Source organism: Manis javanica, chromosome 3 (assembly GCF_040802235.1).
Source record: "Manis javanica isolate MJ-LG chromosome 3, MJ_LKY, whole genome shotgun sequence".
NCBI classification, from domain to species: Eukaryota; Metazoa; Chordata; class Mammalia; order Pholidota; family Manidae; genus Manis; species Manis javanica.
In genome coordinates this window covers 122,471,405-122,493,758 of record NC_133158.1, presented here as the reverse complement: position 1 = coordinate 122,493,758, position 22,354 = coordinate 122,471,405, and the positions used below count along the sequence as shown (strand labels likewise).

The 22,354-nt window shown below is 53.0% G+C and overlaps 3 protein-coding genes across 14 annotated transcripts in view; 2 read left to right on the top strand and 1 right to left on the bottom strand.

Moving 5' to 3' along the window:
- The first annotated feature begins 236 nt into the window (after nucleotides 1–236).
- VWA5B2 (von Willebrand factor A domain containing 5B2) lies at nucleotides 237–12,233 on the top strand. Of its 8 annotated transcripts, none has more exons than XM_037024098.2 (20): nucleotides 237–513; nucleotides 1,402–1,547; nucleotides 1,644–1,814; nucleotides 3,669–3,900; nucleotides 4,069–4,226; nucleotides 4,741–4,872; nucleotides 5,109–5,233; nucleotides 5,624–5,779; nucleotides 6,163–6,273; nucleotides 6,354–6,562; nucleotides 6,659–6,770; nucleotides 7,279–7,464; nucleotides 8,300–8,483; nucleotides 8,559–8,875; nucleotides 9,378–9,567; nucleotides 9,665–10,021; nucleotides 10,762–10,899; nucleotides 10,994–11,077; nucleotides 11,156–11,394; nucleotides 11,481–12,233. In XM_037024098.2, exons 1-20 carry the CDS (start codon nucleotides 314–316, stop codon nucleotides 12,027–12,029), a joined length of 3,996 nt encoding a protein of 1,331 aa, XP_036879993.2. In that variant the 5' UTR covers nucleotides 237–313; the 3' UTR covers nucleotides 12,030–12,233. The 8 variants fall into 8 exon arrangements, with proteins under 8 accessions (XP_036879993.2, XP_017512878.3, XP_036879997.2 ...); XM_037024102.2 differs by having other exon boundaries at nucleotides 238–513; nucleotides 3,669–3,888; nucleotides 8,562–8,875; XM_037024099.2 differs by having other exon boundaries at nucleotides 238–513; nucleotides 8,562–8,875.
- Nucleotides 5,476–17,996, bottom strand: ALG3 (ALG3 alpha-1,3- mannosyltransferase). 4 transcript variants are annotated; one of them, XM_073231993.1, is made up of 9 exons: nucleotides 17,202–17,662; nucleotides 15,446–15,545; nucleotides 15,217–15,364; nucleotides 14,951–15,111; nucleotides 14,351–14,471; nucleotides 13,736–13,941; nucleotides 13,504–13,579; nucleotides 12,767–12,912; nucleotides 5,476–5,781 (listed from the first exon to the last, which is right to left on the bottom strand). In XM_073231993.1, exons 1-9 carry the CDS (start codon nucleotides 17,446–17,448, stop codon nucleotides 5,730–5,732), a joined length of 1,257 nt encoding a protein of 418 aa, XP_073088094.1. In that variant the 5' UTR covers nucleotides 17,449–17,662; the 3' UTR covers nucleotides 5,476–5,729. The 4 variants fall into 4 exon arrangements, with proteins under 4 accessions (XP_073088094.1, XP_073088096.1, XP_073088093.1 ...); XM_073231995.1 differs by lacking the exons at nucleotides 5,476–5,781; nucleotides 17,202–17,662 and adding exons at nucleotides 12,376–12,626; nucleotides 17,705–17,996; XM_073231992.1 differs by lacking the exon at nucleotides 5,476–5,781 and adding an exon at nucleotides 12,376–12,626 and having other exon boundaries at nucleotides 17,202–17,657.
- Nucleotides 17,997–18,109: 113 nt separating this feature from the next.
- The window catches only part of ECE2 (endothelin converting enzyme 2), a 31,633-nt gene continuing 27,388 nt past the window's right edge, over nucleotides 18,110–22,354 (top strand). The window contains exon 1 of one of the 2 annotated variants that reach the window (XM_017657406.3): nucleotides 18,110–18,367. In XM_017657406.3, the coding sequence (XP_017512895.2) occupies nucleotides 18,172–18,367 (196 nt within the window). In that variant the 5' untranslated portion in view covers nucleotides 18,110–18,171. The remainder of the gene's footprint in view (nucleotides 18,368–22,354) is intronic. The other variant, XM_017657404.3, reaches the window with a different exon arrangement.

The following is a 22,354-nucleotide window of genomic DNA, read 5'->3' as shown; positions in this document are numbered from 1 at the left end:
AGTATAGAAAGCCTAGCCAGGGCGGGGGATGGGATGATGCTGAGAGAGCTAGGGTCACTGCGGTGCTGGGGGGCTGCAGAATGAGCAGCTCTCCTGCACTTGCAGGATGCCCCAGTTGCTGAAGGATGGAAAGGGTGGGGCTTCGGGAGGGTCGATACCGCATTGATGGGGACTGTGCGGCGGCTGCGACGCGGTCCCTGCACTGCGGTGCCCTGTCTGGCTCGAGCGACCGGGGCTGGCGCGGAGGCGGCACCGCGCCAGAAGGCAGGGGGAACAGCAGGCCCGCCGCAGCGGCAGGCGGGGCGGAGGCGGAATGAAGGGGCGGCCTTTCCGAGCGGGGGCGGGACCAGCACCCGCCGGGCCGACGCCCCTGCGAGGACACAGAGCGGCTGCAGCTGGAGTCCGGAGCTGGTGCCCGCCAGGTACAAGGACTGCCTGCGTCCCGGGGTGCGGAGGCGGCAGCATCCATCCTGGTGCCATCGTGGTGCCCAGAACTCCGCAGAGGAGGCGACGGTGAGGCTGGGGCTGTCCGCGGGGAGGAGGACGGTCCCTAGACCCAGCCCGCAGCATCCCCTGACAGCTCGGCTGTGGGGGCGGCGGCGACTGCAGCGGTTCCCCGCTGCCAGATCAATTCTGCCGGGTGGGGAGAGGTGCCCTGGGAGATCCCACAGAATCGCCCTGTCCCAACACCTCTCCCGGTCTTGCCTCCGAAGGACCCCCTCCTGTCGCTTCCCTATCTCGTTCTTCCCGACCCAGCTTGCCCCTCCATTCCGGCCTGCAGCCCCTCTCAGCGCCCGGGGCAGATGAGGCGAGGGAGAGAGAGAAAGACTACGACCCTTCGGCTCCCCATCCTACCCCGCCCCTTCTGTCCCTCACTGTGCTCGCGGCACCCAGGAAGACGCTGGCCCTTTAAACCCTTGCTCCCCACCCAGAGCATCTTCCACCTCTCCACCCGCGCTGCCTTCGACAGCTGGCTGCAGCGGGGAGCCCCGAGGGGCCGGCAGGTACGGGGGCGGCGGTGAGGGCCGGGAGCGGGTGACGGAACCGCTGTGACCCGCGTCCCCGCCCCTGGAGAAGCCTGCGGCAGGACTGCTGGGCGCCCAGAGCGCCAGTTAATCATAAACCCTCTGCTCCCGCCGCGCCCGCGCTGCCGGGAGCTGCGCCCTGCCCTGGCTTCCCAGGTAACGGGCGAGGATGCCCATCTTTCCATCCCCTCTCCCGCCCTCCCTCCCACGCCTGGCCACCTGTCAGCCGGCTCGAGGCCCGGGCTCAGCCTGACGCCCACTGCAGGTCCGCGTCCTAGAGCCTGAGTTAGATTCTTCCAACGGGCTTTCAGGAGAGCGGGATGGGGCGCCCTGGACTCACCCTGCGTACCCCTTCATCGAGCACCCCCTCCCCCAGGGGTATCATGCCCGGCCTGTACTGCCCCTCCAGCTGGACGCCGCTGCCCCTCACGGACTCTTGGGTCCGGGCCTGCGCCAACGGCCCCTGCCTCAGCCTGCGGGCCCGGCTCACCTACCACAACCCGCAACCACAGCCTGTGGACGGTGAGACCCGGGCGGGGCGCAGGTTGGTGGAGAGCGGGTGCCGGGCGAGGTCCGACGCCGCCTGTGCAAACCGCCCCTCCCCGCGTACTGCGCCAGGCGTGTTCGTGTACCCACTAGCGGAGGCCGAAGTGGTATCGGGCTTCGAAGCGGAGGCAGCTGGACGTCGCGTCTCCTTCCAGCTGCAGAGTCGCCGCCGCTCTCAGGCCTCTTGCTGCACCGCGCTGGGCCCGGCGCTGGGGGCCTCAATGCCGCGCCGCTGTGCGCGGGGTGAGTACAGGACGCACCCCCGGCCCCGCCTCCAGCCGCACTCCGGTTCCTGCCCGCTCTCCTTCCCATCCCTCCTTGTCCCCGTCCAGCCACGGATTTTTTTATTCATTGATTCATCCGTCCCTTTATTCAATCAGTCTTGGACTGGGCACCTGATGTACGCCAAGTGCTGGGACAGTGTGACTCACTCATGCTTGACTGAGGTTTGCAGCCAGGAGACAGACAAAGCAGCCAGTTCACAGTTATCTCTCCCCGTCTGGAGCATTAGCACCTGAGCCTGGAACGGGGTTTTGGTCATCTCCAAATCTGAGCATTTCTAGAGAAATGGGACACCAAGGGGCTCAGTGAGTGCTGGGCGAGGGGATGGAAACCCATCCCTGCCTGTGCTAAGTTCTGTGGTTTGCACTTCATTCTTTCATTTATTTATTTGTACACTCATTTAATTCCTGCACATGGGATTTGCCAACCCGGTAAGAAGAGGGACAGAATCCAGTGCTCCTGAGAGTTGACATAAATAAGCCCAGCAGGTAGGTAGAGGCCAGAGTGAGCTGGGCTGAGGCCCCAGGAATGTTCCAGAAGGAAGTGGAGCTAGCATTTGACTGAAAGGCAGTGTGTGAGGTGATGGAGAGGAGGAGAAAGGTACTCAAGACAGGGGCACTGGTCTAAGGGAAAAAGTTAGGAGGTAACTTATATCGAGTGATAGTAATAGAATACCTCATGTTTATAGTGATTTACAGCTGACAAAGCCCAATCACTGGTACCACCTCATTTGAATCCAGAGAGGTATGTAATAAAAATGCTGTTCTCCTTCCCCTTTTTATAGGTGATGAAAATAATAGCAACAACCTGTTACGTGTTGGATGCTTCGTATACATTCTCATTTATTCCTCACCATAATCTTTGAGATAAAGTTATTATGACCTCCATTTTTATAGATGAGGAAACAGGCTCCTCAAAACAGGAGAGTTACCAAAGGACAGACCTAGATCTCAAAGAGCTGAAATTTAAAAGCTGATGCTGCCTGTGCCCTCTCCACTGTATCAGGCTGTCCCCAAGCCTCCCCTGGCTGGGATGGAAGCCCCCTTTTCCCTTCTTACCTTCTCTCCTTCCATCCTTTTCTTCCCTTCATTTATTCAGCAAATATTTCTCAGAAGAATGGACAAATAAGATTACCGTGGGAAAGTGAGGTGAAGTAAGGCTGGGGCCAGAACATGCAGGGCCTTGACTGCCACTGTACACACTCAGCCATTTTTCCTTTAGCAGCAGTGACCCCCACAACTCCACCAGTCTCCCCAAAAAACCTATGATCTAAGTAAAATGGTGTACTTAGGAAACAAATGCAGCTTTATATCCTCTAGCCCACTTCCAAGCATATTACTGCTCCTGAACTACTCTTAAGTAGAAATTTCTAGAGCCATGACCATTCACGAGTAGGGAATTTTTGAATAGGGTGGGTCCCAGGCAGGAGATGTCAGTCCACGAGGAAAGGTCCTTTAAGAAGAGGATGCCCAAGGGTTCAATGGGCTGGGGCAGGCAGGGGAAGCAGGGCAGACGGTATGGGGCCCTAGGATTGGGGTGGTATGGACATGCCTCTTCTCCTCCTCAGCTATCCTTTAGCAGTGATGTCAATTCCCTGATAACAGCCAGATCCATCTACCACCAATCTGTCTCTCCTTCTGTGATCATTCATCTCATGCCTCCATCCTCCTTCACCAACACATTAGCTAGTGTCCTTCCAACCTCACAAAGTCCGCCTTGTCCAGGGTGACCTGACTCAGTGTATGTTCCCACACTTATTTTCCCCTGTATTCTCAGCTACCAGCGTCCTCTGACTCCTTTTCTCACTCATCATAGGTCATCTTGTGCTGGATCTGGCCCAGGCCCGGTCCACACTGGTGCTGCCCACTGGCCTCATCGCTGCAGCTGGCACCATGACAGTGACCCTGTGCAGCAGCCGGGAGTTGCCCTCAAGGCCTGATGGGGTACTGCGCGTGGCTCTGCCCTCTGTGCTCACCCCACTGGCCCCACCAGGCCCACCGGGGCCCCCCAGGCCTCCGGGGCTCTGTGACGACAGGTTGGGCCTATGGTGATTCTCTTCGTCCCTCCCTTGGCTTCTCTGGGTCTAGTACGGGTGAGGGGGCTTTGGCAGGGTGCTCTGGGGGATGGGAAGAGTAGGGAAGGTCTGGAGCCAGTCAGCCAGGGGGGTTAGGGGCCTTGGTAGTGGCCCAGTGACCCTCCTCATGCTCCCTTCCAGCCCCACCAGCTGCTTCGGGGTGGGCAGCCCTCAGGAGGAAGGGCTGACCTGGGAGGAGCCAGCTGCCCCTCAGGATGTGTTCTCAGGCCCTGCCCGCTGCCCCGCCCCATACACCTTCTCCTTCGAGATGCTGGTGACTGGGCCATGCCTGCTGGCAGGTGGGTGCCCCTCCCAGCATAGCTGGGAAATCATTTAAAGCTCAGGGCTGGCAGGAACACAGGAAAAAACAAGACAGGGACCTAAGCCTTAGGAACCGCCTGTTTCACAGTGTGAATACCCCTGACTGTGTCTACACACACTACCCCCTAGGTTTGTCAGTGTAACTTACTTATATCCCACTCCACTCACCACTGGGAAGAGAGATGCTTATGAGACTGGTCCAAGTGATAAAGTGGAGTTCCTTGTGCAAGAGGTGGAGAAGGATGCTAAATCACCGATGGGTTGATGTATAACTCTAACCAGCCAGGAACACAGCTGGGATTCAGCCTCCCAGCCTATGAAAGTAGGCAAATCCCCCCAGGTCCATCTGACCCTATAGATCAGGCTCTGAGAGCTGAGCTCAATCAGTCACGTTCCTTGCCGCACACTGTTGTCTGGGTAGGTGATATTTGTGCTGTTGGTACTGACTTGGGGTGGGCAATCATCACTCTTCCCCGCCTCTATGTCCCTCAGGCCTAGAAAGCCCCTCTCATGCTTTGCGGGCAGACGCACCCCCTCATGCAAGCTCTGCAGCCACCATCTGCGTCACACTAGCAGAGGGCCACCGCTGTGACCGGGTCTTGGAGATCCTGCTGCACCCCAGTGGTGAGAGAATGGGGCACACAGTGGGTCAGCTCTGACCTGCTTCAGGACAACCTGGGTAGGATTTTTCAAGAACAGATTTCTGGGCCCCAAGCTAAAGAGACTTGAGTCATCTGTGAGGGTGGGCCCAGTGATATAGGGAGGTGAGAACTGCAGGGTCCTCCCCAGACAGTGGGATTGAGCAGTTGGGTCCAGAGACAGGGAATTTCCTGATGGAGCTGTGTCCCCTTCCTCTCTAGAACCCCACCAGCCGCACCTGATGCTGGAGGCTGGAAGTCTGAGTTCAGCAGAATACGAGGCCCAGGTGAGGGCCCGCCGGGATTTCCAGAGGTTGCAGCGAAGGGACAATGATGGAGACCAGCAGGTATGGCTGCCTGGGGTTCTGGCCACCCTGTCTCACTGCTGGCTGCATTTATGCATGAGGAGCAGGTGATCAGCCTTCTGGTGGGATGGGTGGGGGCCTGTGCTCTCAACAGGACCTCTCAGTAGCTGCCACCACCATCCTAGAAGGCTGATGAGTATTGTCACAGGAGGGCCCACCCAAGTATCCCTGGATTGTATCTCTGATGATGGGGAGTAGGACTGACATAGGCAGAGGACAGCCCCTCTGCCTTTGCCTTTATGTAAATGATGATACAAAGGTGCCCCCTCTGGGTGAATTAGATAGAAAAGATCCCCAGGGCTAGGTCCTGCTGCTGGCCCAGGTTGGAGATGCACAAAGCCTGGCCCAGGATGACTGGGGCTCCCGTCTCAGGTGTGGTTCCTGCAGCGACGCTTCCACAAGGACATCCTGCTGAACCCTGTGCTGGTGCTGAGCTTCTGCCCAGACCTGAGCTCCAAGCCTGGACACCTGGGCACAGCTACACGGGAGCTCCTCTTCCTGTTGGATGGCAGCAGTGTAGCACACAAGGCCTGTGGGGACATGGTGTGGGCAGGCCTGAGGTGGGCTGGGGACAGCCTCTCAAAAACACACACACACTCCTCTTTATTCCTCATACTCACATACATCTCTCCCAGAGTCCAAAAGCCTCTCTCATATGTAATGCTACATTCAGTTGCACTTAATCCTAAACCCAAGGTTCCAGATACACCTCCAGAGTCACATATGCGAACGTCTCTCACACACACTCAGTCTCCCTCTAACTTCAGGGTCTCACTCATGGTCCTTCTCACACACAGTCTCACACAGAGCCTCTCCTCAGCCAGCTCCTCATTTCACACAGGGTCTGGAGAAGGCAGGCCATCTGGTGTCCCCCAGGCCTGCCTCATGCTGCCCTCCCGGCCCTTCCCTAGGATGCCATAGTTTTGGCTGTGAAGTCACTCCCACCCCAGACGCTCATCAACCTGGCCATGTTTGGCACATCCGTGCAGCCCCTCTTCTCAGAGAGCCAGCCTTGCAATGATGTGAGTGTGGTCCAGGGATTTGGGGGCCTAGTGGAGATGCTTCATCCCAGTACGGCTCAGCCCGTGCCTTCTCTCTCCAGGACACCATGCAGCAGATCTGTGAGAGTGTTGAGGCCCTGCCAGCTGCAGGCAGTCCGCCAGACGTGCTGGCTGCTCTGGACTGGGCCATGGGGCAGCCCCAGCACAAGGCCCACCCCCGGCAGCTGTTCCTGCTCACTGCTGCCTCACCCATGGCCACTGTTACACACCAAACTCTGGATCTCATGAGGTGGCACAGGGGGGCAGCCAGGTATGGGACAAGCAGAGCCAGCTGCCTGAGATGGACTCACACCCCCTACTCCACTGAGGCTCTCGAAGGTCACAGCTTCTTCCCTTCCCTCACCAGGTGCTTCTCCTTTGGGCTAGGGCCTGCCTGCCCCCAGCTGCTCCAGGGTCTGTCTGCCCTCAGTAGGGGCCAGGCCTACTTCCTGAGGCCTGGGGAGAGACTGCAGCCCATGGTAAGCTTGAGCCTGGCCCTGTTTCCTACTCCTGCAACACCCTGCTCCTTCTCCCAAGTTACACTTAGTCTGAAACAGAACCGTGTTAGGTCGTGGGAGCACCCAGACCAGGACTTCTCCCCTACTCTGATCACTCCTCTCCCTAGATGCCAATCAGGGGAGAAGCTGCTGTGGGTGATGTAGAAGGCCAAAGGTGTGGCTCACATAGCTTCTGACTACCCCGCAATCTTATTCTCAGTTTTGTCCTGGTACCAAGCCATATTCTTAAAAAGTCTTGCCTCACCTATGTGGCACAGCTCAGGCCAGCAGACAGACCAAGTCCTGAGGACTGAGCACTCAGTCCCCTTGCTTACTCCTACCCCTATTCCTTCTCTGGACCTCAGCCTCATCCTCCTCCCCTCGGCCCAGGGGCAGGGCACATGGCATCAGCAAAGGGGTACCTTCCTGCTCTGTCCTCTGTGCAGCACATCTTTCTCTCCCATGTCCTCCCTCTGGCCACTCCTCCCAGCTGGTGCAGGCTCTGCGCAAGGCCCTGGAGCCCGCTTTGAGCGACGTCTCTGTGGACTGGTTTGTGCCTGATGCGGTGGAGGCACTGCTGACTCCCCGGGAGATCCCAGCACTCTACCCTGGGGACCAGCTGCTCGGTTACTGCTCACTCTTCAGGGTGGATGGCTTCCGGCCACGTCCCCCAGGGGTAGGCCTGGGCTGGGGTGCGGGAGGGAGGCCTGAAGCCCCTGCATCTCTTCAAAACCCTTCTCCCTTTCCCTGTGCTGCTGTCCTGCTACCCTGCAGGCCTCCCCAGAGAGCACCCTGGAGCCCGCCCCAGGTGACTGTAGCCTGCCCTTGTCATGAGGTCTTCCACCGAGTTGTCCCCTAGTGTTGCCTTTGGCTTTTTACCAAAGTTCCCAAAAGCACACAGCTACAGAGACTAGTGCCACCACTCGCTGTGAAGTTTTTCTCAAAACTTGCTTGTTACTTCACACGGTGCCCCTACAGAAAGCTCCATCTGGATTATTTCCTGTGATATTCAGGGACAGAGCATAGTCTAGATGAAATCTCAAATCTCAACTCTGCTATGTACTGGCTATTTGATTTGGGGCAAGTCACTTAACCTCTCTGAGCCCATTTCCTCTTATGGATTTTATTCATAGGGTTGTAGTGATTGGAAGTGATAACATTCACATTCTTGGTAGAATATTTGACAGAGAGTAGGAGTTTGAGAAATGACAGTTATTTTTATTATGAAAAGCTCCTCTCTAGAAGAGCTAAGCATGCCTCCTTCTTTTTGATCATGAGAGCTATCTAATGGACTATTTGCCTTTTTATCTGGCTGCCAGGAAGCTCAGAGCCAAACCTGAAGCTCAGCCCCAGCAGCTCTATTGACCCTATGACATATGCTACTCTTTAGCACTAGGCTTACATTTTTGATTTACCTTTACTGCTTCTTGCAGTGAGCCATTTTAAATCCTGCTTGAAGAGGTAGCGTGTAACTGCGATCAGGTTTTTTTCCAGTGACTATCCCTCTCTAGGGTCAAGAACCTGGCTGGCAGAGCTTGGGTGGCTCTGTGTTCCCATCCCCAGAGGAAGTGCTATCTGCCACCAGTCCTGGCACTGAGCCCACTGGCACCTTGGAGCCTCTGGGAACAACCACTGTGTCAGCGGAGCTGTCCAGCCCATGGGCTGTTGGGGACTCAGAGCAGAATGAGTGCCCAGGTACACGTGTGGCTGTGTTGGAGGAGGAGTGGGCAGTGGGGGAAACGGGACTGGGATCCATTCTCCTGCTCCCAGCAGGTGCTGATGCTCTGACAGACCTAGTCACAGATCCTGGACCCAACCTCTCCTCTGACACAGCCATATGGCACCGCATCTTTCAGTCCTCATACATCCGCGAGCAGTATGTGCTCACCCACTGCTCTGCCAGCCCTGAGCCAGGTCCAGGTTCTACAGGGAGCAGCAAGTCCCCTGGCTCCCAGGGCCCTGGGTCCTCCGAGGGCAGTATTCCCCTGGATCCCCCTTCTCAGCAGGGCTGCCGCAGCCTGGCCTGGGGAGAACCTGCAGGCTCCCGCTCCTGCCCCCTGCCTCCACCCCCACTGGCTCCAGTCAAGGTGAGATTCAGTTCACACCCATCTACCATGTACCTAGGAAATGCTGACCACTTGCTGTATGCCATAAATTAAGCAGTGGTTACTATTAAGTCTAGCTGAAGAGATAGATGTGTAAATCTATAATGATGATACCATGCAACACACAGTGATGAGCTAGGGACATGGTATTGTGGGGGCTCTAAGTCCAGGTGACTAAACCTGTGTGAGGAAGTCAAGAAAGCAAGAGCCACATCTGGAAGAATAAGTAGAAGTTAGCCAGGCGAAGAGGGAGAAGACAGGAATAAAAACACAAACAAGCAACAACCTCAAGTGAGAAATAGGGCATGGAGCAAGATGACACTGGGAAGAGGCCAGGGGCCATAAGGAGTTGGCTATCCTCCAAAGAGTGGAAAGCAGCCATCCAAGGTTTCAAAGGGGCATATGGCCAATTGTGTATGTATGTATGTATGATGGCCAGGAGCTCTGCATCCCTTGACCAGTGGACCCCACTTCTCACATGCAGACTGGAGCCTTGAGTGCTGAGGTGCTGGGTCGTCGACGCAGAGCAGCTTTGGCTGGCCGAAGCCTCTCATCGCCCCCAGGTCGGGTATACCCAGTCCCTGGCCACTCCCAGCACCCCTCTCTTGGGACAGGACCAAATGGGCCAGGCCCTGAGTCAGGGCAGCAGCGGGGACAGGGCCTGGACAACTCAGGTAAGGGTTGGATGGGGGCCTGGGTTGACACCAAGGAGGCCTTGGGGAGGGGCCCAGGTACCACACTGCTCCTGCCCTTGCCCTTTTCTCTCCCCAGGAAACCTGCTCTCCCCAGCCCCCATGGATTGGGACATGTTAATGGAACCACCCTTCTTGTTCACGGCTGTGCCCCCCAATGGGGAGTTAGCCCCTCCAGCAGTGCCACCACCTCCCCAGGCTCCACACTGCCATGTGGTGATCCGGGCCCTGTGTGGGGAGCAGCCTATGTGCTGGGAGGTGGGCATTGGGCTAGAGACACTCTGGGGGTCTGAGGAAGATGGCTCACTGCCTCTATCACCCACTGAAAGAGAAGGTGCTTGGGACCAAGCACTCCATCGGCTGACAGCAGCCTCTGTGGTCCGGGACAATGAGCAGCTGGCTCTCCGAAGAGGGACAGAGACCATGGCTGGCCAGGGTGAGTGGCAGAGGTATAGGTCTGTATGATCACCCTATACATGTCACCTTGCTCACAAACAACTTGAAGTGATTCTCCCACATTGACAAGAAAAAAATATTAAGCAGGGCAATAGAAAAAGGGAAATAAAAAAGTTGGGGATGACATTATATTAAAGATGCACTATGAGATTATTTGCCTTTGCAAGCAGGGAACCTAAAACTGGCAAAGTCCCTAGCAGCAAATACAGAGAGAATGATCTTCCCATGATTCAGTGCCCATAACATAAAAACAAATTGGTCATTCAGGAAGACTGTTAAAATCAAATCAAATCAAATCAAATTTTCAGTTCTGTTGCAGTAACCACACTCCAAATGCTTAATAGTCACACATGACTAGTGACTACTGCATTGGAGCGTGCAGCTATGGCACATTTCCTCCACTGCAGAAAAGTTCGACTGGACAGTCTGAACTGAGTGAGTGGAAAAGGCACCAGTCAGTGCATCCTCTGGGTGGTGTCCAGAGTGTTCAGTTTCTGTGTGGCCAGGGGGCCTAGCCCTGCTATGGTGGAGAGTTCAGCCACTTCTTTTCAAAGCTGGGGAATGTAAGCTCTCCCTGAGAAGGAACCCTACTCTGTTCCATGGACAGAAGTGGAGAAGCTGTGGGGAGCACTGAAATTTTTTTCTATAAAGTCCTCTGTAGATTGTGGGTGGTGGTAGTGCACTGCCTCCTGTTCAGCATGCTGCTCCCTGGTTTCACAGGCCGTGCCCGGAGGTCCTGGCTCCGAGCCCTTCAGACAAGCAAGGTCAGCTCTGCCCCCTCCTGCTTCACCTATCCTGTAGCTGTGGATGCTACCACTAGGGAAGTCTTGCCTTCCGCCCTGCAGGTGCGGAGCTCAGGTAGGGTACTTCCTGGGTGGACCTCTCAGGTGCTGGCCCTCACCACATCGGCCACCCTCCCAGACACACCTCCCTGTCTCGTATGCCCCTGCAGAGCCAGTCGAGCCCCCAAGCACTCTTCCTGCCTCTCAGGGCCATTTAGATACAGTGGCTCTGCCCACAGTTGTCCACTCTAAAGGTAACACTCAAATTTGGGGGAAGGGTAGGGAGTAATAGGCTTGGGGACTACCAATGGCATTGACTGGCTCTGTTACAGGACTTCAGGCAGGCTCTCTGGCAGGTGGCTGGAACCTGGACCAAAATAGCAACTCCAAGTCTGCTACAGGGAATCTTGCAGCCCCCACCAGAAGTCCTCATTGCCTGCCCCTGCAGCCTCCCTCTAGGCTCAGCCTGGGCAGTGGTGCAGCCAGAGGTCCAGAGTGCCACAGACTCCGCAACCCAGGCCGGGCCAGTGACAGCAACAGTGAAGGCAGCAACCATGACTACCTGCCCTTGGTGAGGACTCGGGAGGTGGAGGGTGGCACTGCCAGAGCCAGGGCGCTGTCTCAGCTCACTTCTCCCCCCACCTCCTCTCTCCTCAGGTGCGGCTGCAGGAGGCACCTGGCTCCTTCCGTCTGGACGCACCCTTTTGTGCAGCAGTGCACATCCCACAGGAGCGTCTGTGCCGAGCCTCACCCTTTGCTGTGCACCGTGCCAGCCTCAGCCCCACCTCAGCCTCATCTCCCTGGGCACTTCTGGGCCAGGGTGTTGGCCAGGGCAACAGCACCACGGCCTCCTGCAGTCCATCTCACAGCTCGGGTTCTGAGGGTCTGGGCCAGGTGGACAGTGGGTGGGGTTCAGACACGGAGGCCTCAGAGAGGGGAGATGGGCCAGCCAGCGCTGATCTGCGGGGCCGGACCTGGGCCACAGCTGTGGCACTGGCATGGCTGGAGCACCGCTGTGCTGCTGCCTTTGGAGAGTGGGAACTGGCAGCAGCTAAGGCTGACTGCTGGCTACAGGCCCAGCACCTGCCCGATGGCCTTGATCTGGCTGCCCTCAAGGCTGCAGCCCGGGGTCTCTTCTTGCTGTTACGCCACTGGGACCAAAATCTGCAGCTACACCTGCTGTGCTACAGCCCGGCAAATGTGTAAGCACCACCAGTTGCTTAGGCTGGAGCCCCACAGCACACTCAAGTCACTGCCACCCAGGACTAGCTTCTCAGTACTGGAAAGGAGTAGGTTGGTGTCAGCCTGACCCCAGTGCTTCTCATCCCCTTCCCAGAATCCTGTCCTCACTGAAAGTGCCTGCCTGTGCTCTCTCCCACTCCTCCCACCCTATGTCCCTTCCCCTCCTAGCTCTTGCAGTGGAAGGGGAGAGAGCCACAGTCCCTAAATCCTATGCAATAAAGTGCCTCTTAGGATTGCCTGAATGAGTTCCTTATCTGCTGCGTGCACACCCCTCACAGCTTGGTCCAGACACTTCCAGGCTGCACAAAAGCAGACTTGATAAGGTTTATTGGGAAGGGCACAGGATCTATCCCCATCCAGGATCCTGAGAATGAACTGGATGGGAAAAGAGGTGGATCTCAGTACACTTTCTTGCTGTGCTGGATGCTCTTGGGGAAAGGCTGGGGGCCCAGCCAGAGCTGTAGCAGGATGACAGCATGGCATACGTGGAGGGCAACAGAGCTGCAGGATGTGGATGGGTATGTGTTCCAGGAGAGCTCAATGAGCCCCAGCACCAACAATCTGGAGGTGAGAAATAAGCTCCAGGTTTTGTCCAGTTTCTAGGCCTAGCCCTTCAGCTCACCCTCAGCCCTTCCATGGTCAGCCTCAGGATGACGAGCTCTCTAGCCCTTCCCACTTTCCCACACTGTCCCAGCCAGTACCTGAGCAGGTGTGTGAGCCAGCGTGCAGGCGTGGCCCACAGGAGGTAGGGCAGTGTGTGGAAATACCAGACGTAGAACTGGTAGTGGAGGGAGCGGCTGAAGCAGATGCCAATGAAGTTGGAGGTGAAGAGGGTAGAAATGATCTGTATGCAGTGGTCAAGGCCAAGGGGAGGTTCCGGAGCAGAAGGGCAAAAGTTTTTTGGTCAGACAGCCCCCTGGCTCTGCCATTCCTAGATGCCTACCTTTAGACAAGTATCTTAACCTCTCTGGACCTGCTCCTCAATCCAGTGTTGAGACATTAATACCTAGGGCTGTAAGGCCTAGTGAGTTTGAATCCATCACTTACTAGTTGTATGACTTTGGTAATTACTTAATCTCTTAAGGTCCTAATTTTGCCATCTATAAACACTGGATAATGAACATACCTATCTCAGGGTCTCTTGTGAGCTTTAAGGGTCAGAATGTATGTAAATCTCTTAAGATAGCACCAGGCAGAGGATGAGCACTGAGAATGGTAGCTCAATTGTATTTAGAAGACTAAAATGCACTTTACTATGCAAAGTGCTAAGCACTGTGTTTGATGTACTATGGTGAAGAGAGTGGCTTCAGTACATGAATGGGCCCTGTAGTTATTACTGGTACCTCCTCCTTTGTCCTTCCCAAGGTCACCAGCCATCCAGGGCCCCACCTGCACCTGGAGAGGTCAAGACTTACCATCCCATAATTTAAAGGATATGATTCGGTGTGAGGGGCTGGGGTGGAACTTTCCTTTTGGAAGGATCCTTCAGCAGCGACAGGATACTTTCCCCCGTCCTGGGGAGAAGCCATTTAAACATTTATCAAGCCCCCATCATAGGCCAAGCTCTAGACTTAACCACAGGAGCTCAACATCTCTCCCAAGCAGCCCCTATGGCCTAGTCTTTCATTCCTTCCCCCAGCTCTGCCCATGGCACTGCTCCCCTTTCTCACCTGTGCCACCTGCAGAGGGCAAAGAGCAAGAGTAGAGTAAGGTGGGCAGCTAGTAGTGCCAGGTGGAAGGCACGATGGAGAAAGAGGGCCTCAGGGAGGAAGCGCCAGTTCACTGTCCAGCAGAAGAGAAACTGGCGACCAAGGTCAAAGGAGCGGGACAGGTAGCCGATAGGGTTCTCCAGTAGGAAGGGCAGCCCCAGCACCACCTGAGGATGGGTGTGATGTCAGCAGAGCTGCCCAGGCTTCATGCTAATCACTGAGGGGGGTGGGAATACGGTGTAGGTCTCACAGATTCTCTAATTCCTAGCAGGAAGCTAGCCCATCCCCACCCCAAACCCAAATCAGAGCCAGGGGCCAAAGAAGCTGAGGCAGCAGATGGTAACAGTGGTTTAAGTTTGGATTCACCAAAGTCATAAAAGGGCAGGGCTAGACAGGAACCATCTAGTCCAGTACCCTTACTTTACAGCTAAAGAAACCAAAGCCCAGAGGTAATGGATACCCAGCCCAGAATCAACTCCAAAACCCTGTCTCTTGGCTTTGAGAAAGTCTCAGGATGGAAGGTCAGACAGAGTGGCTTCCCCTTTATTAGAAAAGGGAAAGGGTGAGAGAAGGTACCTGAAGGAGAGCACAGATGCCCAGCTTGGGGAGGGCCCCACGGAGGCCAAACTGCATGAGGAGAAGGAATAGTAACCCAGGGGCGAAGAGTAGCACGTTCATCTTCACAGAGACTGCCAGGCTGGGGTGGGTAGGGGAGAAGAAGGATGAAGATCAGCTTCAGGGCTGTGCACTCCACCCAAAGGTGTACCTCCCCTTTGTACATCACCACAGCAACTCCTCTCCTCCCTCACCCGCAAGTTCCAGGATAGGCCCACACTCAGAAGTGCTGGAGGGAGGGCAAAACAGCCTGGAAGGAGGCTGGAGGGTGGGGTGGGGATAGATACCTAGTCTCTATGCTCAGACTAAGCCAATAAATATATATGGAGTATTTAGAATGTGCCAGAATCAACTTCAATAACAGATGATGTCCGGAGGGAAGAGGATGGGAAGATGGTGGGAGTGAGGGGCTGGATGCTTTCTAGAACTCCTGGACCTACCAACAGAGCCCTGACTGACCCACAGTGTCTGGCCACTCCCTTATTCCCTCTGCTGGAGAAAACTGGGGAGAAAGCAATGGAAATACAGAGAGAGAGGGGGCCTGAAGGGAGGGGTGCTGACCTGAAACAGCAGCAGCCCCAGCCCCAGCGCTGGGCCAGCAGGAGATTGATACTGAGGAAGAGCAGTGCCATGGCCACTGGGTCATTGAAGAGCCGCAGCACAAAGATGGAGTGGACGCGGTAAGAGGCGCAGCACATGAAGAAGAAGACAAAGGGAGGTACCTGAGAGGCACAGTGGGGAACAAGGTCAGCTCATAAACCCTGAGCCATCCCCACTTTCCAGACCTTCCAAATTAGGGCTCCCTGGTCCTGGTAGCAGGGACTCACCTTGCAGGTCTGGTGGTAGATCAAGAAGACAAGCAGCAAGGTGGCCAGGTAGAGTACAGCAAAGATATGCTGGGCCATGTGGATGTCAGTACCCTGGTCAGTAGCATAGTAGAGCCCCATAAAGATGTACACAAAGCCAGCTGGGTATCTGAAAGATGAGAAGGAATGTGAGTTTGGGTCAGGCTACCCAGCCTACTATGTCCTTGTTGAACTTCCTCATCCCACTCACACAAGTGGTCCAGTATCACCCTGCAGTTGGGTGTAGTCATAGGTGCCATTGATGACGCCCTCTACCTCAGCCATGTAGGCCTTCCAGTCAATCTCTGTATCTGGAAAATAACAGGACAGTGTGGTTACTTCCAAATTCAGAATCTGTCTGCCCTCCCATCCACACCTCCAGCCCATCAAAGCAGAGTTTCAGCTCATGCCCAAGACTTCCACCACAAAACCTTATCTAACTGCCTATCTGACATTCTCTGGATGGACACAGGCATCTCAAACTTAACATGTCTGTAACTGAACTAATCTTCCATTCCAAATCTGCTCCCCTTCCTGGGTTCCATGAATAACACCATGAATCTTCCAGCTGCCCAAGTCACAAACATAGGTAACATCTTTGATACTTCCTTCTCATTTCCAACTGCCAGTCACCAAGTCCTGCCTATTCTTCATCCTAAGTATCTTTCCTATCTCATTCTTCTCTGCTATTACATACTCAAATTTGGGTCTAACATAATCTCTAGCCTCAGTGAAGCACTAGCTTTCACTTTCACCCCACCATAATATATTTTCCACCCTGCAACCAGACAGCTCTTCTGATAATAGAAATCATATCAGATTTTCTGCTTGAAAACCTTCAACGATTCCCCAAGGTCCTTAAGATAAAGATCAAACTCTATTATTCCCATTCTTAGAAGAGGAACCTATGAATTAACAAGTAGCTAAAGATCAGTGAGCTAAATAGGGTAAAGTTGAGATGGGAATTTATCGAGTCCTAAATTCTTAACCACCATGACAACTATCTCCTTAGCATGGCTTAGACCCCTTTAGTCTAGTTTCAATTTCTGCAATCTCATCTCTCACTACCACCCTCACTTCATTTCTATGTTCTAGCTCTAAAAAATTTTCAGTTCCTCAAAGGATTCGGCCTCTTTGGACTGAGTTTTTGTTACAGGACCATCTCTACCTAGAGTGGTCTTCCTCCTCCCTTTTCTCTTTCCTTAACTGGCTAGCTCTTACCTTTCAAGGGGGACCGTAGGAAGTCTTTCCTGACTCTTCAAGTCTAGCTTAAGTGACCTCCTGTGTCCTTTATAGCATCCTGTCTTAATACTATCACGATGAATATGATGTTATAATTTTTTGCTAATTTATCTTTGTTCAGTCCCACGCACATTTCGTACTTCAACATGTCCATCGTTTTCACCAGTGTCCCCAGCACCTAACACACTGTTAGGCACATAATAAGCACTTAACAAATATGTGTTGAATTAATATCTCTAAGAAAGCCTTAAGCCATATCTAGAAAGCAGTCTGGAAGGCAGCCACCAAAAATGCCAAATGGACTCAAGAGGTCACAAAATGCCATTGTTGAGAAGACTTTTAAGACCTCAGAATTGAACAGATGAAAAAAATTGAGACCCAGCAAGGGGAGTGATGTGTCTAAAGCCCCAGAGTCAAACAGCAGCAGTACATCATCTCGGACCCAAGTCTTCTGACCTCCAGGCTGATTTACCTTCTTAGCCTGGCAGGATGTATGTTTGGGGCAGACTGCCGATCTCTGGGGTCGTCCCTTCTGTCACTGGGGAAGGATTAATATCTGATTGGGTTTTCTGCAGAGTAGGCTTGGGACTTGGGTAAAAGATATGGATCTTCAACTGATGACTGAATGGATCTGGGGTCTGGGTTTCATCTGGAAATCTGGGTCCCAGTTTGGGTAGGGGGTTCGGGTCCCCTTCCCGACCCTCCCTCCCCCTCGGCGCACTCACATGCCACCCTGTGAATGACCCAGAAGGTGATGCCCACCTCCGCCAGGCAGAGGCAGGCGGCCACCAGCAGCGTGTAGCGAGGCTCTAGCAGCAGCAGACGCCTCTCTTGCCAGGCGCGCCGCAGCCACTGCCCGCAGAGTCCTGCTGCCCGGACGGCGGGACCAGCCCGGCCTCGTTTCCGCAGGCCGGCCGCCATCTTGACGGTGCGTCGCTGGTGGGAGCCCGCTATCCCGGAAGCCCGACACATCGGCACTTTAAGTTCCGCTCCCCTCGTCAGGTAATCCAGCGTACTGAGCGCCGAAGAGTTACCAGGGTCCTTATTTACTCCTCTAAATTTACTTCTTTCACATCTGCCTCCCTGATATACTGCACACTCCCTACGAGCAGGAATAGACTTACTCCACAGTAAGTCTTGGACACACAGACGCTAATAGGGATAGAACGTTTGCCTAGAACAGCTACTTTCCTGCCGGTGCTCTGCCTCCGCCCACCCAGCATCTTACTTCATTTGTATGAAGTATGTTTCATGCCATTCTCTCCTGGAGGGCAAGACCTGCGTCCGCGCCCGTCCCGCCTCCTTTCAGAGCCGTCTGGGTGTTCAAAACTGGGAAGAAATTAATCTTTCGTTAGTTTTAAGATTTCGTAGTGGAAGGAGCCAAACTGAAAATATGAAAGGGGGAAGTGATGAGCCGAGTTGAGTCTGACACCATGAGCGCGGCAGTCATAAGTGTCTGAGCAGTACAGCCAGAGGATTCAGGGTCTGGACGATAACGTTTTCCCAACCGGAGGATTCTTAGAAGGACGCTTAGCAGAGGACGGAAGTTCCACGTGTTTATGTTGAGCAATTGGAGATGGTGGGCGGAGACATAAAGACCACGCCTCCTACATGCCACTACCCCGATTGGCTGCATAGGGGCATAAAGCCCCAAAGGTGTAGGCACTCGGCCCTGACAGCGCGGTCGTTGCAATCATGGCTTCTCCGGGTACCCTGGTACCCCAGCCGGAGTTACCAAAGCAGAACTGCGGGTACCGTGAGGTCCAGTACTGGGACCAACGCTACCTGGACGCGGCTGACTCTGACCCCTACGAATGGTTCGGCGACTTCTCCTCCTTCCGTGCCCTCCTAGAGCCGGAGCTGCGGCCCGAGGATCGTATCCTGGTGCTAGGTGGGTAGTCCCGGCGCTGCCCGGCCCTGCTGGATCTGGTGGGACCGGCCTTGCGCTATCCGCTTTTCCCGTGTCTGTCTACCCATCTCGGAGAACGCCCCAGTTGGGAGCTAAGACTCAATACCTGAAGAATCTTGGCAGTGTTTAGCCAGAGCCACAGGAGCCAAGAAAGTCTTAGTCCGGGGACCCCGTGGAGAAAGACAGTCTCTCTGAGTGTGAGCTTGGTAGGTGACCCACGATCCCGTTCCGGACCCTTGAGAGGCAGCCTTGAGCACTGGAGAGCTCAAAGGACCTAGTTCCAAGTCTGAACGCTAGTTGACTGTGGCTTAGGGTAAGTCAAGAACCTGTTCTGAGCTTCAGGTGCACTTCTTGAAAAGGGACTGCGAGCTTATGTCGGATAATATACGTGCAGGAACCTGGGGGACAATGCCTAGCACTTTTCTCTTTGCGCCCCTGGGCGCTGGAAGCCATTGGCACGTAGAAAGAATTGTTACTCTTCGCACCCTAACTAAAACTTGGTCCCATGCCCATTGGCAGTGTGGGTGAGGACAGCGTCCTCTGAGGCCGTAGGGGAGATTGCAACCTAGATTGGTGTGATTACCCAAACAAGAAGTGTGGGGACGCAAGGTTTGGCTCCCAGAGGTCCAGCTGCCCTCTCTGGGTTCTCTCCCTCTGCCAGCCTTGCGGGCTCTAGTAAGATTGGCTTGAGAGACAGATTCTCTTCCAATTATAGTTTTTATTTTGGTATTTGTAAAAGCATGCATATGTTCAAGTGAAATATTTTATATGTATAAAAGATCTGTAACAGCATACATGTCAGATATAAATAATCTAACACATGTGTGTGTCCAACTCAGTTTGAGAAATAGACCATTCTGGGGATTAGAAAGGAAGTGTAACTTAGTGCTTAAGAATTTGGACCCTGGAGGCAGTTAATTATGTTGGAATCTTAGGTGTGGAATACTGGACAAAATACTTAAACATTTTTATGCCTCCATTTCCTAACCTTAGAAAAACAAGAGTACTGATTTATCGGGTTTTTTAAATGATTGAGTGAATGTGAAAGATACCTAGAAAAATGCCTGGCAAAATAAAAAGCCCCATGTATATTCAAGGTTTTCTCTGTGTTCCCCCAAACCTCTTCTACCATAGATCTGAGTTTTTCAAACTTTAGTGTCCATCAAAATCACCTGGAAACTTGACCCCACTCTGAGATTCTAATCTAGGTACAGTCTAAAGTGGGTCTCAGGAATATGTAGTTTCAAAAAGCCCACAGCTTGACTCTCATGCTGGTGATTGGCAGAGTAACACTACCTTAAAAAAAAATCTGACTGGAAGTTATCCTTTTCTGTATAGAAAGGAGGAAAGTGTAAAATCAGAAAGAAAAACTTTCCAGGTAGGATGCCCAAGCTCTAAGAACAAGACCCACATCTTGGAGAGTACCCTATGTTACATTCCACCTCAAAAAACCTAAGTTGACCATCTGGTAGGTGCTAAGGAACCCTTCTAATTTATTTAATCCTCATGACAACCCCTAGAGGTGAGTGATAAGTATTGTGAAATTTATTCTAGATTAGGGTCAGTAAACTTTTTCTGAAAATGGCCAAAGAGTAAATATTTAAGACTTTATGGGCTCTATAATTTGTTGCAATTACTCAATACTGCTGTCAGAATGAAAAAGCAGCCACAGTCAATACATAAGTGAATGAGAATAGCTGTGTTGCAGTAAAACTTTATTTACAACAACAACAATAAGATGGATTTGGTGACCTCTGCTCTAGGTCATTGTGTCAGGTTGGGTTCCCCAGAAGCAAATCCTAAAATGAGGGTTCATATCCCAGTTATCTACTAGAGAAGTGCTCCCAAGAGAAACTGGTAAGAGAATGAGGGAAAGGGAAGATGAAGAGGCTAAGCAGGATTGTGATCACAGGTGAAATTTCCCTGAGGATAGTTTCAGCCTGTAGAGTCACAGAAGCAAACTGTCAGAAGGAAACACATGCCAAAACCTTGGGACAGTCCAAGTGATCTGGTCAGAGCACTGATAGTGTCCACTACTGTCATGCAACAAGGTGAAAGAAAGGTAGCATCTGACTCCAGAGCTTTATTTCTCCTGCTGCACTACACTGTTGAAACTGATAAAATGACATAACTGAGAATTGTGGTCTAATGGTCATATTAATATAAAGACAAAATGTCATGACCAAAGGTGAGTGGAACTCTTGAAAACTGGGAGATAGTTTAGCATAGTGGTTTAAGAGCTCTAGTTCTGGTGTGAGGCCTGTATCCAAATTCTGGCCCTACCACTGACCATATGACCTTAGGAAAGTTCCTTATCCACAACTGAGGGCAGCTGCAATTTCTCCATCTAGAAAAACAATGGTAATAATAGTATCTTTTGTGTGGAGCTACTGTAAAACTAAATTGAGATAATTCTTATAAAGTGCTTGCATAGTACTCAGTGTTCAATGAATGTTAGCTATGATTCTTATTATTGAAAATAGGAATCAGAGAAGCAGTTTACCCTGGACTTTTCAGAGAAACAGAGTGCCCAGCCTGAGGACTTGTGTGTCTGATTTCTGTGGCTAGAATATCCTCACAGCAGATAAATGCATATGGCTGTCCCAGCTTTGCCATTATTACATGTGTCTGAGTTCTCTCTGTAGGAGAGACTCCATGCTCTGTAGGAATTTTGTGATCATAATCTAGCTTCAATTTGTACTTCCTATAGAAGAAAGAAGGGACTGACCAGAGGATTGACTGTCGAGTCCCCATGGTGGCTGTTTTTCCTGTGGTAAATGAGTTAGTATTCTGGCTTATACCTTATGCTCATGATATTGGGCTAGCAACCACATAGCTCCAGGCTCCCATGTAGTGGCTTCTTGGATCCAGCTGGGTTCTCCAGGGCTCTGCTTCCCTAAGGCCCTGCACAGGGATGCAGTGACCTTCCCAAGCCCAATCTTAGTTGCTAGCCCCACCTCACTGAGGCAGCATGATCAGAAACCACTGCTTTATCAGCATGACTGGCTCTGTGGTCAGGTTTTGTTCTCCCTTCATCCTTAGTAAAGGTCTCTTGGAAGATGCCATTCTTGTACAAAGGAGAGCAGAGGAAGGAAATTTGGGTTTTTTCACAGTGAGCAGAGCTCTCCAGGCATATGAAGTCTGGTGTGGGGTGGTGAAAGGATTGTGGGTCAGCAAACCCAATGGGATTTCAGCCTAAGAGTTAGGGTCTCCTGGTCAGCCACCCTCACCTCCCATCCCACGTGGTGTATTTATCAGAGCTTGTTATTCCAGTGAGAGAGAGCATGTATTTGGTTTCCCCAGGTGAGATAATAGTCTCCCTAAGCCACAGGGCCTGAGGACCAGCCTGTAGCCTCTGAGCCAAACCCTGCTAGATTAGGGCTATCCCAGCAGTTGATCTTGTGATCCAATTAGGGAGGTGAATGGGGATTAAAGGTAATCTAATTCCAAGAACTGGAGATCCCCAAGTGGGGCCACTAGAGCTGTTGTCCAGCCCCATTCTCAGGCTGAGACCAACAACAAGAGGTTCTGGGAGAGGCCAACAGATCTTTGAAAAAAGTCATGCCCACTGGACCGTGAGTCCACATCCACTCCTCTAATTGCCACCAGTTCTCTCTCCATACCCTGCCCTCTTCTGGACTGCTTTCCAGGCACCTCCCACCAGAGTGTTAGGATTTTTCAAGATTCTGATTTGTTGTCAGGTTCCCTGAAACCCTTGGCCAACCTGCCGGAGGTGGGGACAGGGGCCATCCTATGTGTTCTCACAGCCTGTCCCTACTAAAACACTTCTCCCGTTACATGGCAATTGCCTGATTGCATATCTGTTCCTCCCACTAAAGCATGAGCCCCTTAAAGGGGTTATTCATCAGCAGAACCCAATATGTAGTGCTCAATACAGACATCAAGGAATTACAAGGGATCAGCTCCACTGTGTCCCCACCTAGTTTCCCCTTCACTTGTTAACTCTGT

Excerpts from the sequence above, each read along its gene's own strand:
- ALG3 (XM_073231992.1), bottom strand. The coding sequence starts at position 17,448 with ATGTGTCGGGCTTCCGGGATAGCGGGCTCCCACCAGCGACGCACCGTC. Across the intron at positions 14,472-14,950 it reads TGGGGCTGCTGCTGTTTCAG|CCTGGCAGTCTCTGTGAAGA; the intron begins GTCAGCACCCCT and ends TACCCACCCCAG. Across the intron at positions 13,942-14,350 it reads GCATCTGTGCTCTCCTTCAG|GTGGTGCTGGGGCTGCCCTT; the intron begins GTACCTTCTCTC and ends ACCCATCCTCAG.
- VWA5B2 (XM_017657389.3), top strand. The coding sequence starts at position 314 with ATGAAGGGGCGGCCTTTCCGAGCGGGGGCGGGACCAGCACCCGCCGGG. Across the intron at positions 6,274-6,353 it reads AGAGCCAGCCTTGCAATGAT|GACACCATGCAGCAGATCTG; the intron begins GTGAGTGTGGTC and ends TTCTCTCTCCAG. Across the intron at positions 6,563-6,658 it reads TGGCACAGGGGGGCAGCCAG|GTGCTTCTCCTTTGGGCTAG; the intron begins GTATGGGACAAG and ends TTCCCTCACCAG.